This window comes from Mesoplodon bidens (genome assembly GCF_964165515.1).
Source record: "Mesoplodon bidens genome assembly, chromosome: 17".
NCBI classification, from domain to species: Eukaryota; Metazoa; Chordata; class Mammalia; order Artiodactyla; family Ziphiidae; genus Mesoplodon; species Mesoplodon bidens.
In genome coordinates this window covers 75,055,152-75,072,677 of record NC_138174.1, presented here as the reverse complement: position 1 = coordinate 75,072,677, position 17,526 = coordinate 75,055,152, and the positions used below count along the sequence as shown (strand labels likewise).

General features: G+C 50.4%; 1 protein-coding gene across 1 annotated transcript in view; it reads left to right on the top strand.

Moving 5' to 3' along the window:
- The window catches only part of COL4A1 (collagen type IV alpha 1 chain), a 148,383-nt gene that overhangs the window by 104,540 nt on the left and 26,317 nt on the right, over window positions 1-17,526 (top strand). The window contains exons 20-29 of the mRNA XM_081215096.1: window positions 84-119; window positions 2,232-2,396; window positions 5,313-5,408; window positions 7,364-7,447; window positions 7,959-8,029; window positions 11,673-11,864; window positions 12,431-12,599; window positions 14,933-15,025; window positions 15,116-15,220; window positions 16,983-17,080. Coding sequence (XP_081071222.1) covers window positions 84-119; window positions 2,232-2,396; window positions 5,313-5,408; window positions 7,364-7,447; window positions 7,959-8,029; window positions 11,673-11,864; window positions 12,431-12,599; window positions 14,933-15,025; window positions 15,116-15,220; window positions 16,983-17,080 — 1,109 coding nt within the window. The remainder of the gene's footprint in view (window positions 1-83; window positions 120-2,231; window positions 2,397-5,312; window positions 5,409-7,363; window positions 7,448-7,958; window positions 8,030-11,672; window positions 11,865-12,430; window positions 12,600-14,932; window positions 15,026-15,115; window positions 15,221-16,982; window positions 17,081-17,526) is intronic.

The window sequence follows — 17,526 nt, the reverse complement described above, 5'->3', positions numbered from 1 at the left end:
GGTACCCACGAGCACAGAAGTTCACAACATAAACCACAAGTGAAACAGGCTCAGTTTGTCCCACTCTCTCTTCCTCCTTTTAGGTTTCCCAGGAATACAAGGTCCGCCAGGCCCGCCAGGTGAGCATCCTGAAATTATTTTTTTAGAGTATTTGTACACCTTCTACACGGTTTCTATTCTAAACATGTTTATCCCCTGCATTAGTTAGATACTTGCATACAGTGGCTAGCAATTTTGTTACACGTTTTTCTAGCTCTGAAAACAACCTGTGCTCCTAGGACAGTGTTTATTTTGTAAATGACAGGTTGACATGTAGTTATAAACATGTATTTCATGTATATAAACTTCTTAACGTCTCTCGTTAAGTTACCCTGTCTCCCTGCCTCTGATCTAAGCCCCTGCATTTCAGCCTCCTTCCGGCTGCTCCCAGGGGCACCGTCGGCCTTTCGGAAAACCTCCCCCCGCACCCCAACATCGTTGCTCTCTCTTGCCCTGTCTGGAATTGCCTTTGTTTCTCAGCTTGAGACCAGACTCAAGGCTGAAACCTCTTCTAACTAATCTAATCACCTCTAATCTTGCTTCTCGGTGGACTCCTGAGTCACTGAGCTTATAATAAGTCTGCAGCTGTTTTGTGCTAGTTTTGCATTTCTAACGGATTGTGTAATCAGAGGCTGGGAGTTGCACTTCTCTGTATGTGCAGATGCCTGTCTGTATGCACTGCAGGCATGTAATCCCAGGTCCTAGAGCAGAGGTAACAAGTGCTCGGCTCGAAACCCTCGGGTGCCCTGGAATCGACGCCACACGAAGTGCTCACAGTTCTTACTGAAGGTTTTGGTTTTGTCTGGTTTTATTTTTAATTTTTATGTCTTATTCTTTTTATCAGTTTCTTTTTTCCCTTCCTGACAGTTCTTAAGTTTTAAGTCCCCCCAGAACCCCTTCCTTTGTTTTTGCTGGAACAGACAACACCCGGACAACCCAGCCCCACTGTCTAAGGTTCGCAGCAGCCGTGGCTCAAGGCTGCCTTCGCTGCCCTGCGTACCTCCTTTCCGCTAAAATTTTGGCATCTGCCCTTAAACTCCTCCCTTTTCCCTCTTTTCCATCACTCTCCTCTCCTTGGTTGTAAAGCTTGCTGGACCTTCCAGCTGTTCTCGTGAACATGTTACTTCACGTCTCCTGGCAGCATTTGCAGTTCTACTTTCTAAAACCTCATATCTGACCCTGTTAGTGTCTTAAGCCATGGTTTTTAGAAACTTTGAAGTTGCTCTGGCCTTGTATGCCCCCAGTCCAGCTCCCACCCCCTGCTGACTGCGGAGGCCCTTGGCCTCGGGTCCCGCCTCCCTGCCTCTCTGAGGGTCATCCTTCATCCTTCCTTTGCTTCTCCCACACCAGTTCTGGGGTAGGGATGGGGCTGGGGCCCACGCGGACGGCCTCCAGTTCTTTTACGTGCTGTGCTTGCGGGTTCAGCGACTTCCAGCCTCTCACCTGGGACTCAAGTCCACGTCTGGGGTTTGGGGGTCTGTCCGTCCTTCCTCGGGGCTCCTTCCGCCCTGACTCGTCCCGGGTCACCTCACCCGTCTGTTTTCACGCCCCTGCACCTGTCGGCCGGATGCTGGGACCAGAGGCCAGCTCTCTGCTCTCCAGGGCACAAAGTCACTTCACCTGCAGCCTACTGGACCGTTGTGTCTCAAGCACTAGGTCAAAACCCTTCTCGGCTGTCACAGGGCCATACGATCTCGTCCCCTCCAAACTCACAGCGGCTTAACTCGCCTTCCCGTGCTCAGCTCTGATCTCCACCTTGACTTTGCGCTCTTGCCCAGGGCTGTCTTCCTTGTCCTGACTCTGCTCTTTAGCTGGTTCCAACACACTTCCACCTACTTTGCCTCCTGTCCACATCTGCTTTGTTTAAGGACATTTCTTACGCCTTTCTTTATTCTCTAAGCAGAAATGGAAAGTACTCTCTCTAACCTACTGGGGACACTGTTTGCACTGAAGGAAATCCACAGATGTTAATGTCTACACCATGAGCCCCTTTTCCTTGCAGTTGCTTTGTAGGGAGCCTTTGCCCAACAGCATTTACGTGGTGAGAAGCTAATGCAGTTTCTCACTTGTCCAGAGCAGTTCCCCTTTCAGCCATGGTCATTTTCCCATGAACAGAGTGACCACAACCAGTGTGTGCTGTCGGCATGACACTTGGTGTTGTGCTGTGTCCATGAGTTCTGTTCTGGTTTCAGGCTTCCCGATACCAGGGCTGACTGGTGCCCCCGGCTTCCCCGGTGAAAGAGGAGAGAAAGGTGACCAGGGCTTGCCAGGCGTGTCCTTGCCCGGACCAGGTGGAAGGGATGGGCTACCGGGCCCCCCTGGGCCCCCCGGGCCCCCTGGGCAGCCAGGCCACACAAGTGAGTTCCCTCTGGGTCCGTTTTGCGTGGTGTCCTGTCCAGGACAGATGGGGGGCTGGGCTGGGGAAGGTGTAGTGCCAGAGGCTGGGTGTCCAGCGACATGAATTGTTCATATCTCACTTAGTTGTCTTTGCAAAGTTAGTCACTGCAGAAAGGAAGAGTGAACATAAACTAATGAAACTGGTTTAGAGGAATAGGGGCCAACCTAACCAGCATCTAAAGTTAGAAAGCAAACCAGTTGGGTTGTAGGGTTCTTACTGGGAAAGGAATGCATTCTGTTCATCTAGAGACACAAGCTGGTACTAAGACACACACACACACACACACACACACACAAACACACACGGAGAAGGGACTGCTTTGTCTGTAAGTGACTTAAAATCTGAACGGTAGTTTACCTGGATTTTTCTCGTCTGCCCACCATCAAAGCTGAGCACAGAACAGGAACCTCTTGATTCAGTGAAGGAGGCTCTGTGACTCCAAAGTAATAGCAATGCAAAATAAAAGAAACTTTGAGGGGATTTAAACTAATCGCTCCAGTGGGCGTAAGTTCAGACCTCCAGTGTGTGCTCAGCCGAACGTCTGAGGCACGGGTCCTGTGTGCGTTATGGGAAGGGGGTCTCCATGCTGTAGGTGCCGGGTGTCTTATTTGCTGGAATGCAGACCCATCTCCATGAAAGGACTTCTCACGGATGAAGCTACGTAGGGAGGCCAGATATGGACTGGATGGAACAAGGGATTCCAGATGTGAAGCTTCACTGGGAACAGATCAGCGTGAATTTCCTCGGACCTGTTGTTCATTCCTTGGTCACTTACTCGTTCAACAAACATTGGCGTGCGTACAATACACCAGGTGCTGCCCTAAGACCTGTGACAAAGCCCACAAAACAATCCTGTCCTCCTGGGGCGTGCATTCTGAGACAGAAATCAAGTAAATAAGTATCAGTAGATTATGTGGTAGCAGAGGTGACAAATACAGGAGGAAAGGAAGCCGGGAGGGGAAGACACAGGTCTGGGCCGTGCGTGGGTTCTAGCTTTAATAAGAGTGATCGGCAAAGACCCTGGTGAGAGAGCCAACCCTGGGGAGATCTAGAACCTTTTTTTCATATCCGCAGTTTGCCAGTTCTGAAATGCGAACAAATCTCATGGAAAGACTTGAACTTCTCCCTGCTGTGACTTGTGTAGGATGTGTCGGCTGAATACGTTGCGATAGGTGCCCTCCAGGTTTCCGGGTTGCCCTGGAACAGTCTGTGCAAATTAGGTGATTCACAGTCACAGCGTGCAGAGTGATCGTTTATCAGTGAGATTTTTACACACATTTACAGTGCATGTTAAAGAGGCTGCATCTTAATGGATCGCCACCTTGGGACCCTTCGATTGCTCATTACCCAGGGAGCGTGGAGCCGCCTACAGCCCTATCCGCTCCTGGGCTCTGGTCCCGTGTGGCTGCAACTCTCCCCGCCCTTGACGGCCGAGCCTCCCTGAGCCGACCGTGTAAACGTCGAACCTGAACTTGCCCTTCAAAACTCCTCAGACACATCCCTGTATTCTTGCTTTAGACTTAAAATTATTTAAAATTCATTTTGATGAGGATGGTAACTTGCCTTCCTACCAGGGGTGTGTAGGGATTCTGATGGAGAGGAGGCTGGCAGGAGGTGTGTTCTGGAAAAGTAATAATTTTACGCCTGTCAGTGTTCACGCACCTGTGTTTCCAGAATCGGGGAGTCCAGCCACCTCGGCTTGCAGGGCTGGGAATGAGTTCTTCCCAGGCAAGGAATTTAGAGAAGCTTTTTGAAGCATAAAAATGACTCCACTCTGTTCAAGACAAATGGGGTCACCAGGGAGCCGGCCGGAGCCAGAGGACCCAGGGCAGAGATACGGCCACCCCAGGGTTCCTCCTCACCTGTGCTTTATTCAGAGACGCTCCCAGGAAACAAGCAAACAAAAAGCCCCTGGACTTCATTTCTTACACACTTGAAACTTTTTCCTCTGAGCTCTAAACAAAGTCATCAAACAGAGAACCTTGGGCTCTTTTTTAGGCCTTTGTGTCTGGGGAGAGAGCACACCCACCATTGCCCCAGCATCCCTTGTGAAAAGCCCAAAAGGCTGGGGATGCTTCTCCCCCACTGTCCATCCCTGTGGAGCTGATGTGTGAGCTGGGGGCGGCAGGCGCTGCCGTGAATGTCCGGGCTACGGTTGTGACCGGTGCCTGCAGAGCCTCACGTTCAAGCACGCACTCTGTCATTTTCCTTCAAAGATATTGGAGAAGGAAATATAAACTCTATCACTGTGTATATTCGAAAACAATACTTTTTTTTTATTAGAACCCACAACGGATGGTGTTTGCGTCACTGCAGTTCATTTTCATGCTCCTTCACGTCAATGATGCTCAGAATTGAATAGGAACAAACAATTATAGGTGTTTTCCCACGGCAGTCTGTGTCTCTAAAATAACGAGTATTTCGCTGTAAGTTTGCTCAGGAGGAAAAAAAGGCATAAAGTTGCTGAAGTCTCTGTGTTGACTTCACAGAGGTAGGACATGGACAAATCATTTAAGTTTTTGAGCCTCAGTTTCTTAATCTGTGACGTAAGGGTGATGGTGTGTACCTTGCAAGATAACATGAAATCAGTTTCAGGACAGGGCTGATGAGCTGAAATAAGCATTGGAATTGTAAAATAGAAATTTTAGCATTGATGGCTTGTGACGGACATGGATGGATGCTATGTGCGCTGGTCATGTTTTACAGGTTAACGTACTAGGATTGTTTCAAAGCAGACCACAGCTGGATTTCTAATACTTGCTAAATAACCTAAATAAAGTTTGGTTTTGTAATAGATTGAATCAAGAGAGGGTGAAAACACCTATAGCTTCAGTTTGGCGGGAGTGACCCTCTAATTGTTAAACATCCATTGCAGATGGAATTGTGGAATGCCAGCCCGGGCCGCCAGGTGACCAGGGTCCTCCTGGAAGTGCGGGGCAGCCAGGGTTGACAGGTGAAGTTGGAGAAAAAGGTAAGAGATTTAATTTTTTTAAAAATGCTGATTGTGCTTGGGCGTGTGATACATGGCACATACTTACTGGCTTTGGGTGGACATGGGTATCTTCTTCCATTATTTGAAGCTCTCCTCAAAATCCATGCCTCAGATGTGTCTCCCGACAGCTCTGCTGAGATTGTTGGCCGTTGAAGAGACAGTTATCACCTGGGAGACAACGGGGAGATGGGCCCTGAAGTCAGAGTCCCTGTTCTTTACCCTCTGTGGGGTCAGCAGGTTAAATTCTCAGATTGATATCTTCCTGCTATCCTTTGGTTCAAAGTCAGAGATTACATTCTCCAAGAATGCACGTCTTTCCTTGAAGCTGGATCACAAGTGTGTGTACAGACCGCTCACCACCGCTCAACCTCAGTTTCCGTAATCAGTGTGAGCAGATCTGCGCTGATGAATCCGCCACCTCCACCCCTGGCTCTGAGTTTTATCTTAAACTTTTCAAGTGTCGTCTGTAATGCCCACGCGGGACGCATCATAATCCCTCACTATCTTGGGAACGATGGATTATCACTGCACAAACAGTCCCGTCTTAGAGTGGAGTAAACAAAGGATGTTCCAGTATTTATTCAGTATGTGTCTCTTAATACCCAGAGAGGAGAACAAAGAGAGGGTGGCCCCCAAAACGGATCCCTGTGGGTCCCATTCCTGGCTTTGGATCACAAAGAATTTTTGCTCTTCAAACGTCTGAAGCTCAAATGCATGGAAAATGTCTTAGAATTTTGACAGCCATGTCAGTTGCAGAACCTTAGATGAAAGTGATCTTAAATTCAGGCGGGGAGGATTGTGCCACCAGTTGGCGTGTCACTTGCTTTTCATGAATCTCCCTAGTTCCCAGTTGCTTAGCACTTTCTGAGATAGGCTGTTCCATTTTGTGACGGAGCCAATGGTCAGAAGGTTCTTTGTACTGAGAGGTGTGTTCATCCATCCCCCACCTCCTAAGAGGAACCTCTCTCTTCCTGTGCCTTCGCGCTCCTGCAGTGGAGCCGTCAGCCCGCCCAGACCTCAGTGCGAGGTCTCCCCGCCGTCCACTTCCAGCCTCAGGAGCAGACACCCACGGATCCCATAGCACCTGCGGCTGGGCTGGGTTACTAGGCAACTAACGGTGCACCCCTCCCACTGATGCACTCCTGTTCTGCTGTTGCTCCCGACACTGGGGCCTGGTGTGGGGTGTGCCTGGGGCTGGGGTGCCAGTCAGGGTGAGGGGACGGGGGGCACACAGCCCAGCCTCTGTGACCCCTGAGTGACAGCTTCTGCACGTGCTCTCTGTTTGCCTTACCTGTGCCTAGAAACCTGACATTCAAGGTTTGGGACACACGCACATCTAAGACACTCGAAGGCCTTTTAGCTTAGTTAGTTTGAAAATCAAGATGTAAGAGGTTAGAGTTTCCAAAGAAAGGTATGTCCTCCCATTTTCATGGGCTGGGGTCCCTCTCCTCTTGGGTTCTCCATGTCAGGTCAGGTCTTTGCCCTGGATTTTGTGCCTTCTTACTCCCATCTGTCATTTGTCAGCCTGGAACATAGGTTTAAAGTCCAGGAGTTATATGTGCAGTTGGCTAAAAAATACAAAATCAAAGAGAAAGGTGATGGGAAGTTTTAGGATTAGAGACAAAATGATAGAGTCGAGTCCTCTCAGGCTGATGGGCGGATGGAGTTCTGGATCACTGTTTAGTGAGGCAGGCCTGTGCCTTGGCAGAGCAGAAGGATGGGAGTCCTTAGAAGGGCACCGTGGTTACCTGTGATGTGTGCTGAGGGCGGAGGATGGGCCCCGGTGTCAGGGACACGTGGCCACTGGCCGATGGACGCGTCTGGAGCGGGTGTTAGGTAAATGGTGGCCTCCTCTTCCCTCTCCTGTGCTGTCACTGTGCTCCAAGGGATTCTGCTCACCTGTTCTATATAATACCTCGTGTCTCCTTTTTTAGGTCAAAAAGGAGAGAGTTGTCTCATCTGTGACTCAACAGGACTTCGTGGGCCCCCAGGGCCACAGGGACCCCCCGGAGAAATAGGTAAGGCCCCAAATGTGAAAGGGACCAGGTCAGAATTTGCTTCGATGGGTTGGAATCTTCACAGTGAATCATATCTTACTCCCGACCTGATTTTCTCCATCAACAGTAAAACACGAGAATGTGAAGCCACACTTGTAGGATCTGTCCATTTTGTTGAAAATTACCAAGATGACTTACAAATTCAGTGTCAGAAAGATTTCCTAGTCGAAGTATAGCAGCATATGGTTCACACAGCTCTGCAAATTTCCTTATCTCAGAGGAGGTTGCCTGCCTGCTTTGGTTTAAGTGGCCACTGGGCTTGCGGGCAGGGATTTGTAGCCATTCTGCGTCAGTGGTACTTGTGTGCATTTGGGGGTCACTCTTCCCTTTTCTGAGCCCATCTTGGGCATTTTTGTGATTACTGTATAAAGATCTTTGCACTTTTGAATCTTGAAAAGGTAAAAATGTTTTGAGCTCTTCGAAAGTGTCTCATCAACAATGTGCTGAATCTTTCCTCTGTCTCTTGTGAAAGGTTTCCCAGGACAGCCAGGGGCCAAGGGCGACAGAGGTTTACCCGGCAGGGATGGTCTTGAAGGATTGCCTGTAAGTAAACCTGTCTGAGTTCCTAGACATATTAGAAGTTGCCACCGAGCAAACCAGCAAAGGCGTGTATCTTTGCATTGGCACGTGGACTCCTGCTTTATTTGGGAGCTGGTAAAGGAGCACTTTGTCGAGCAGTTAGAATTACTCCCCGTGTCTCTCCTGTGACTGATTGGCCTGAGGATGAGTGGGACCATTGCATCCAGAACCTGCACCCCAACTTGCCTTTCTTCTCACCTGGTCAGAATCCAGTCGCCACTCACCTGTTTCCAGGCATGACCGAGTGCTGGTGGTCACCTTCCCACAGGGTCTCTTGTGCCACCAAGAGTCCCCTCTGACAGCCACACTGTTGAGTTGTCTTTTTACACAGTCATCCATTCTCACATCAGATAATCAGCTTGTCAGTGAATAAGTTCCACGCTGATGGTGTCTATGGCAGTGAAGGAGCACTGGCCGATTTTCCTCTAGGAATTTGAACTATTCCTTTCTCCTTCTTCTTACAGGTACAGAATTTGAAAACTATCACCAACATCTATTGCAAAGACACTTTTTCAAATCTATAAATGAAATATCTCGATCACAAGGACATGAAACCTTTCCGTTAGAACATCGTTTTCTTAACCTTTCTATGTTGTTTTAAAAGAAGCCATTGAATAGCAGATTATAGTAATAATCTTAAATACTGAAGGACGTTATTTTTTTGTGCATGTAATCAGCTCTATTTCTAAAGCTTTTAAGCCTTTGGGCTTTGTTCTCGTATTTTCTTTGTGCTTCTCAGTTCTGTTAAGCATTAACCAGTTTCTACAATTTCTTTCATTCCTTTTTTCCTTTTTCCTTTTCTTTTGTCGTACATGGAAAGTCAAATCTTTAGCATTATTCTTTTTTGTTTGTAGGTCTTTAACATTTGTAATTTAAGAAGATATTTCTGGAAGGTTCTGTAAAAGCAGGTCAGGGCAAAAGTGAGTTGAAATAGGAATGAAACAGCTGGAATCCAGCAATAGTTTTCTCCTTTTGAAGTTAAGTCATGGGCTTCTGCTTTCCAGAACTACCCCGGTGCCTGGGGAGCTAAGTTAGAAGTTGCAATTGTTTAACATATTTCTAAATAAGTTGGAAGTTCACAAAGCTGGGAACTCTGACTGTGGTGGGGATCAAAGTGGGAACAACTTTGAAGGCAACAGACATAGTCTGGGCACGGTCTTTATCCACTCGGCCTTCCTGGAATACTTCCGGCCTCAACTCTGCCTGGAACCCAGTCCAGACACCCACCCCGCCCAGCCCCAAATCCAATATAAATGAGAAAAGATGAAGGAGGATGGTTGAGGAGAAGTCACGATAAAGAAAAAAGCAAAGAACATGTACAAGAAAAATGCGAATCCCCATGCCTTGTCCATCCAGGGAGCATCTTTCTTGGTGTAGAGGGAAAACACTTCTAAAAATTGTTCTGTGGGTAAACAACCTAAGAGAAGATAATAATTTTCCTTTTATTAGATGCTATATCATAGCTCCATGGTTTAACTAGCTCAAAAATGTGGTACCCTTATTTCGAATTTGGCTGGAGGCTAAAGGAGGCTCCACAAACCAGCAGAGCAAACTGGAAAGCAGATTCCAACGAAGAAAGCTCTGATTCTGCATTTGATTCAGGTAGCGTTTCTGTGACATGTCCTCTGAAAGCTGAGGGTTTGATTTGGGGAAAGGAAGACAGACCACAAGAGGCGGCTCCAGGCTGAGATGACGAAGCCCAGCTCCCAGGCAGGTCTGGGGTCACTGGGAGTGACCTGTGTTAATTGACACGAGCCTCTCCCGACTTTTCCCATGGTGGCTCCACTTTCTAGAAGCAGACTGCACAACTTGTCAGATCTTCTCCAGTTTATGTAGCCAATGCTAAACTTCCAAGGCAGCGTCTGATTCTCCGACATTTATCCTAAGGGGTGTGCATCAAAAGACCCTTGAATCACTTAGGATTAGCAAAGAATCCACATGAGATATCCTAGGGTTGTAAATGTCAATTTTCAAAGAAATCCTAGATTTCTCCCTTAAATAGAGCGATGACTGACACGGTCATCAGTATGAAAATAAAAACTTGTATTTTTCTCACCCTGTGCTCGTAGTGTTAGAAAATACTATACTTCTAAGCTGTGAATAATCAACATAAAATAGCATAAGGGGTGCTTCCGGTTTGAGAAAACTATGCACTGGTTGTAATTTCTTACGTTGGCATTTACTTTTTATTGGTGAACATTGCTGGTTCAACATACACGTCCTCTGGTACCTCCCTCTTGTAGACATTAAGGGCACAAAGACAGGAAGCCTTGGTCCTGCCCTCACAGCCCTGAAAGGCTAGTGGGGAGACAGAAGGCAAGCAAATGTCCCTAATAGACCGACGAGGACCATACGGTACATGGAGGAAACACGGGAGAAGCCCACCTGGGCCTATCCGGAAGGGCTTCCAAGATGAGCTGGGCCTTAGCGAGGCACAGGAGCTAATGTTAACTAGAGAGGAAAAGCTGCAAAATACCACAGCAGCTTTCAACAAGATAATGAATTTTCCATGTCCTCTGCTAGACTTTCTGGCGGGTGGCTGGTGGAGATAGTGGGACTAGAGTAAATACGATAGATTGGGTATCTTCCCCGAGTAGATCTGAGTGAAGGGTCCTCTGTCACAAGGGGCACTTCCAGCTCAGGGCCAGCTCCGACCAGCTGTGTCCAGTACTTTGAGGCGTACATGATGTAGGTACACACACAGGTTGTGTGTGTGTGTGTGTGTGCACGTGCGCACATGCACGCACTGTGGTTCACCTACATCCAAGAACCGTTTCAAAGGGAGTTTACAAAAAGGAATTCAAACCACATGAATTCCGCAAGGGTTTAAATTCTGCCAGGTGAGCGGGGAGGTTGAAGAGATCCCTCTCTCAGAGAACAGGTAACTGAGACAGTTGTTTAAAGCCTTGGGCCTCTTCCTGGTGAGCCCCACTCTCAAGGGGACCTGGAGGAGGAACCATCTAGGGGGTGGGCATTCCTTGACGTTTCCCCTTTCCAGGAACTAAGAAGTGTTCCAGTGTTTGTCTCTTGGGAAAGTTAATTCTATTTCTGCTGACGGCTCAAAATCCCAGTTACAGAGCTGGCCTGATGCTCCCTTCCCTGACTTTCCTCTTTCTGGGTGCTCGGGGCCTCCTTATCTCTTCCGGAATTAGGGCTGTGAGCGTGAAAGGCAAGCCGTGTGATTTCAGCACTGACCAGACTTAGGGAATGTGGCTGTTCTCAGCCTCCATCTCTGGTTCCTGGGCCCAGGGAATCGCACATCCAGCCCCTTCCAACCGTAGCTGACCCGTTCTTGGGAATGTCAGCAGTAGTAAGAGACAAGAAAGTTACCTAAGGACTGATCTCCGGGCCGGGCCCAGAGCTCCTCCGTCACTCCCCCGCCCTGTCCCCGTCTCCATTACTAGAGGCTTTTTAAGGACAGCACAGCAGTGAGGTCAGCTCAGGGCTTTGTCACAGAGCTGCTGGCTTTTTTTGCTCCTACACAGGGAACGGGGGGAGCTCTAAACCCGTCCCCACTCTTCAAGGTGGCGTCCTGGTTTCCTCGTTGCTGGTTTGCTCTGTGGACGGGCGTCTTTGGTGGTGGCCTCATAAGGCTTTGTTTCTGCAGGGACCGCAAGGTGTGCCAGGGCTGATGGGCCAGCCAGGAGCCAAGGGCGAGCCTGGCGAGATTTACTTCGAAACTCGACTCAAGGGCGACAAAGGAGCCCCAGGTTTCCCAGGCCAGCCCGGGATGCCAGGCAGAGCAGGCTCTCCCGGAAGAGACGGCCATCCGGGTCTGCCCGGCCCCAAAGGCTCCCCGGTATGTTGATTCCCAGACTTTGAACATGCACTTGACAGATGATGGATATGCAAAGAATGGAAGAAGGAGTAATTGGCATCACGTCGACCTGTTTTCACTCGGGGGGTCCTTGTCGTAAACGAACTTGTCTCACGTTCACTGGAAAACTGTAATCTGTAAACCTAGGTGTGATAGCCTTGACTTGAACGATTAGGTGATAAGGGGTCAGTGTCTTCTGATGGATCTGGGGGAACTGAAAAGACCTCCATATGTCGGACGGGAGGTGAATTTTAAAGTTAGCGGCGTTCAAGTCACCCTTTCAAAGAAGATTCCAGATATAAGTGCCTTCCTTTTGGAGTCAGTGTCTCCTTATGTCTGGGTTGGGAGGGCGATTGCTCAGCTTAGAGGAGAGAATGCAGGTTTCATTTATTAACTACAAGGTGACCTTTGCAGACGGGTTGAAGTTAATAAGTAGCACAGCTAGTTAAACTCTGGCACTTTTTTACCACGGGTGGTGGAAAAATGCGATGCGGATTGGAGTGCTGGTATGTCTGCTGATAACTCGTCTTTCTCTCTTTTCGCTTCAGGGTTCAGTAGGATTAAAAGGAGAACGTGGCCCTCCGGGAGGAGTTGGATTCCCCGGCAGCCGTGGTGACGTCGGCCCTCCTGGGCCTCCAGGCTTTGGCCCTATTGGCCCCATTGGTGACAAAGGACAGATGGGCTTTCCGGGAAACCCCGGGTCCCCAGGCCTGCCAGGTGAGGCCTGAGGACCTCAAGTGCCACACGCAAGTGCCAGGAGCCCTGGTCTGAGTGACATGGGGACGTGGGTCTGGTTTCAGTTCTGCCAGGAGGGGGGATGTGACCTGAGCAACCTTTCCTTAGCGTTTCTGTATCTTGTTTCTTCCTTTATGAGATGGGCCAGTGGCGTGGAGGATCTGGATAACAGGAATTTGAAGGTATAGGTGATTTCCTTATAAATAAGTACGCCATATGCAGCAGAGAAGGTCAGCCTTCTGTGTGGAAGTGATACCAGCCTGAGCCCGTCTTCCGTTTCTCCCCGATGAGCGGTCCCTTTTGGCTTCTGTGTATCCCAAACCACATACTTACTCTTCACCCCTCCACTGACGTGCACACACTCAGTGACTGATCCACAGCTGCTTTGACTTGGCTGTTGAATTTCGGGGTAGTTCCAGCCGTTTGTTGACTGTTTTTTCACGCGGTTCTGTGTGCCACGCTCTGAGCTAAGCGACCAGAGGGGAAGCAAGTCAGAGGACGCCCACCCTCCTGGAGCCCACTGCCCGGGCTTCGGTGGAGAACGTGGGAGGGGGCTGTGTGAGGGTTTCCCACGGATGCGCTCCACTGCGTCCTCACGACGGGCTTATCTTCAGGGATGGAAGTGAAAGGGGGGGGGGGTCCCCGGGCCCCGCACACAGTAGACTGTCAGTGACTTATTAGTTGAATATGATTCCGGGAAGAAATGGAACATTGACATCACTGCCTAGGAAACCTGGAGGAGAAGAGGCCAGGAACGGCCTGGACACAGAGGACCGAAGGACATGTGCTGTGACTAAGATGGCTTAAGAGTTGTAGACATGAATGAAAGGTGACTTGGGGTGATTAAAGGTGTGTGGCCAGTAAGCCTGGAGAAACATAGTAACTAAGAAGCTGGAAGGTCAAGGTTTCCGACAGGAGAGACTCAGCAGCGATTACAGTCTGGCCTTCTTGCTCACACATTTGCTGATTCTGTCCCAAGCCATGTATCCAGCCCAAGTTCCGTCAGTTCCTGTCCCCGCTGGGAACTGTTATTTCCTTGTGAAGACCCGGCGTAGGGTTTGTCAGCTTCGTAATGCAGGACACACCAGCAGCCTTTGACGGAGGCCCGAGTACAGCGCCTTACTGGATGGGCTATTGTTTTTGTCATCGTTGGGTGATCGTTGGTTTTTCACTAAGTGAGGGCTCCATTGATGAGTGTTCTTTGATTAGCAAGGAACCCGGGAACGTCTCTCTTACGACTCCTTTCGGGGCAGGAAAATGCTGGGTTTGACTTAGAAACACCCTGGGTCTCGGAATGGGGCCTCTGGTCACTAACCCCACACTCCTAATCCCCAAATCGCCGTCTCGGTGTTCTTCGTGCTCCTGGAATCTGAACACTTGCAGCGTGTAAAAAGGCATCAGGTTTCTTTTTCTCGGCCAGAAACTACCATCAGAAAAGCCAGTGGGATACATACAGATGCGTCTTGACAGGATGGGAGGAGGGTTCCCGAAAGAGGCAATGCTGACAGTACTGGCTGTCAGTTGTCCACATCCTGGAGGGTTCCTTGGCCGTCCAGACCCAGGCAGCTTTGGGATCAGAGACCCGGCTTCTTTGCTCTGCCAGAGCCGTGTGTAGTCTGATGGTCATAACAGCCTTGTTCCCAGGGCTGGAGCTGATATAGCAGAGATGTGCTGGGGTCAAGCCCTGGAGCTTCCCACCGTCTGTAGCTAAAGCGAGTGTTGGCTGTCCCTGGGAGGCCCTTCAGACCCTGAGTTCTTTAAGGTACGCGAAGGTTCAGTGGAGCTGAGCCCTTCGGCCCTTCCGTAACAGCTCAGTCCGGACACCCAGTGGATCTCGTCGGCACGGGCACCCGGGGCTGCGCCTGCACCTCCCAGTTGGGAGATAGCAAAGGTGGCTTTCCTGGGCTGGAGGTACCGCAGAACCGTCCAGCTCACTGTTAGGGTAACGATATCACCCACGGGGCACGTCGTGAAGATAACTTCCCACCAGATGTGGGCATCAGAGCAACTTAGAACCAATCCTGTCTGAGAAACTGAGAGAAAATGGTGAAAAGGCTTTGACTTTTTGAGACGGATTAGTTGATACCAGGGTCATCTCGCAGTTTGTTGTTGTCGAGTTTTTTGCTTTTCGTAACTCTTGCTCTGGACGCTTAAAGAATTCTTGTGTCAAACAAACGTCTAGGTCATTTTGGACATTTTGGAAGAAGAGGAGATCTCTGTGAGAGATTCTAGAAAAGGAGAAGGAAGAGATGGAGGCGCGCAGACAAGGATGTGACGCAGCAGCCCTCACGCTGTGTCCTTGCTCTTTTCCCCAGGTCCCAAGGGTGAAGAAGGAAAAGTCATGCCCTTACCCGGTCCCCCTGGAGCAGCAGGACTTCCGGGATCCCCCGGTTTCCAAGGGCCCCAAGGTACTCAGCGTCTCGTTCATCTGGAGGCTTGGGGTGGGGGAAATGTGCTCACGTTTTTCTCACGCTGACCATTGGTCTTTCTTACCGCAGGTGACCGAGGTTTTCCTGGAACCCCGGGAAGGCCGGGTCTCTCTGGAGAGAAGGGTTCAATCGGCCAGCCTGGGATTGGCTTTCCAGGGCCTCCCGGCCCCAAAGGTAAACCTGCCGGACAAGGCAGCTTTGGGGGGGCCACTGCTCTGGCCACTGCCCGCGTGGGCCCCGACGGTGGCGCCCGTCCCCGGCTGGTTAGCACCAAGGGCTGTGGTCTCTCCGCTCATCCTCACGTGAATTCTAGGAGAAAAGAGGCGGTGGACGTAAACACACCACGTGCGAGTTAGCGAAAGAGCTGCGTGGTGTGCAGGCCGGTGATTCCGGTCACCGAGGTGATGGGTGACATGTGCTCCTGGCCGAGTGGTTTGGTGGGAACGGGTTGGGACCTTAAGGGCCCCAAGCTGCCCAGGGAGCTGGCAGATGCCACGTTTGCCTAAACCTACCCTCAAGGGGGTCTTTCTCTCATCCGTGAAGGGAGCACACAGCCCGCCGGGACCTGGGCCAGGCTGGTCTGGAAGGTGGGGGAGGGGCGGGGGATGGTGAGGTGAATATGAGGGGGGGCCTTGCTCTCAGGGGAGAGGCCCTCACACGCATGGACGTTCCAGAACCAGTGCTTCTTTCTGAAAATTGTAAGGAAGTAAAGAGGAGAGTTTCACCCTTTTTGCTGCTTTCTTACTCCTTCAGGGAGACTGATGTGTACACTGGCCATTAGGGACTTTGGTCCAGAGCCCAGAAGGGCTGTGAGCAGTGAGGGGCATGTCTTTTCCCTTTGGGCCGGCATCCCGACCCCAGTTTTACCGCCGTTTCACCAAAACTTAGTTTAAAGACTTGTCCAGCCTCCGGGCTTCTTGTCTAGGGCTCTGCATCGCGCCTGCTCTCAAGGTTGCAGGCCTTCGCGCTCGGGGATGGGAGACAGCGGCCTGTTTCTCCGGGAGCCGCGTGATGCCTGCCGCGCTCATGGCCAGGCTCATGGTGCAGAAGGCCCCCCAGTGACCCTCCAGCGTCGCAGGGGCAGTGCTCAGGCCTCCTGCGTGTTCCATGGGAGAACCAGACCACTGCCATCACGGCAGGTAGAATTTAGCTGAGGAAGGCCTCCTTAATCAGAGACCCTTTGCCCACATTGCACGAAGCTGCCTGGAGTTATGTGCGCTGTCTGTCAGGCCCCTCGAAACAGCAGCCCTACACCATGGGCGATTCAGGTTTGTGTTTCTGCCCACTTGCAGATCACTGCGTGTCCCCAGCCTTCCATCACACAGAGAGAGCCTAGTCCAACAGCTGTCACACTTTGCTGTCGTTTACAGCCACGTGGGCAGCTGTCAGAAAGCCCATCAGAGGCAGGATCCAGTCTCTAAATGTCCCCACGTGCCTCCGTGTGGTGCAGTTGGAGAACAGGTGGTCTAAAGTGGTGCTTCTCAAACTCGAACATGTCCAGGAATCACGAAGGGTCTTGTTAAGATGCGGGTCTGCGTGCGGATGTCCAGGCTGGATTTCTAACCGGGCGACAGGGACGCTCTGGACCACACTCGGAGTTGCCAGAGTCTAAGTTGCCATTCCCAGTCTGCAAATGCTGGTTTGGTTTGGTTTGGTTTGGTTTGGTTTGGTTCGTTTGCGGGGAGCGGATAGGAGAGAAAAGTTCTAAGTGCGTAGAAGCAAAGGAAGGGAGGGGCGGGTGTGAGGGAGAAAGAGGAAGGGGCCCCGGGGCTGCGAGCGCTCCCCGCCCTCAGGCTACCCCTGGACCAGGATGGTCTCATCTTCCTTGTTGGCGCCCTCAAATCTGTTGAGGTTCATCTGAGCAGGTGTAAAAGAAGTGGAGAAAGTAGGGAATGGTATTTTTACATGAATGATTTTTTCTGACTCTTCCAAACAGGTGTTGACGGTTTACCTGGAGACACTGGGCCTCCTGGAAATCCTGGTCGCCAAGGTTTTAATGGCTTACCTGGCAATCCAGGTCCACCTGGCCAAAAGGTGGGTACTGAGCGTTCTCTGGATTGCCGTTTCCCCATGCTTGTGATTAATTGGACCCGTAAATTGTGGGCTGTTCATCTCACAGGGTATGTTAGGTCAGCGTGTTTTGTGTTTGAATGAAATAACATTAAATGGAAAGTACCAGACTACACGGGGTAGCACGTGGTCATGCCTGTTTTGGGGAGAATCATTTGTTCCTGCTTTGTGAGTGGGCTCTTGCCTGGTGTGTGTCCTGGATCTCAGGTACAATGTGTGTCTCATCATGAGTGGAAGGAGAAAGCTGTTTGGAAGCCACTGTCCTGAGTGACCTAACAGCCCCCAGCAGGGTGGGCTGCAGCCTTTCTCAGCCTCAGTGATACTGACGTTCATGTCCAATAATTCCTCATGGTGGGGCTGCCCTGAGTATTGTGGGGTCTTTAGCAGCCTCCTCTGTGGCCCCGACCCAC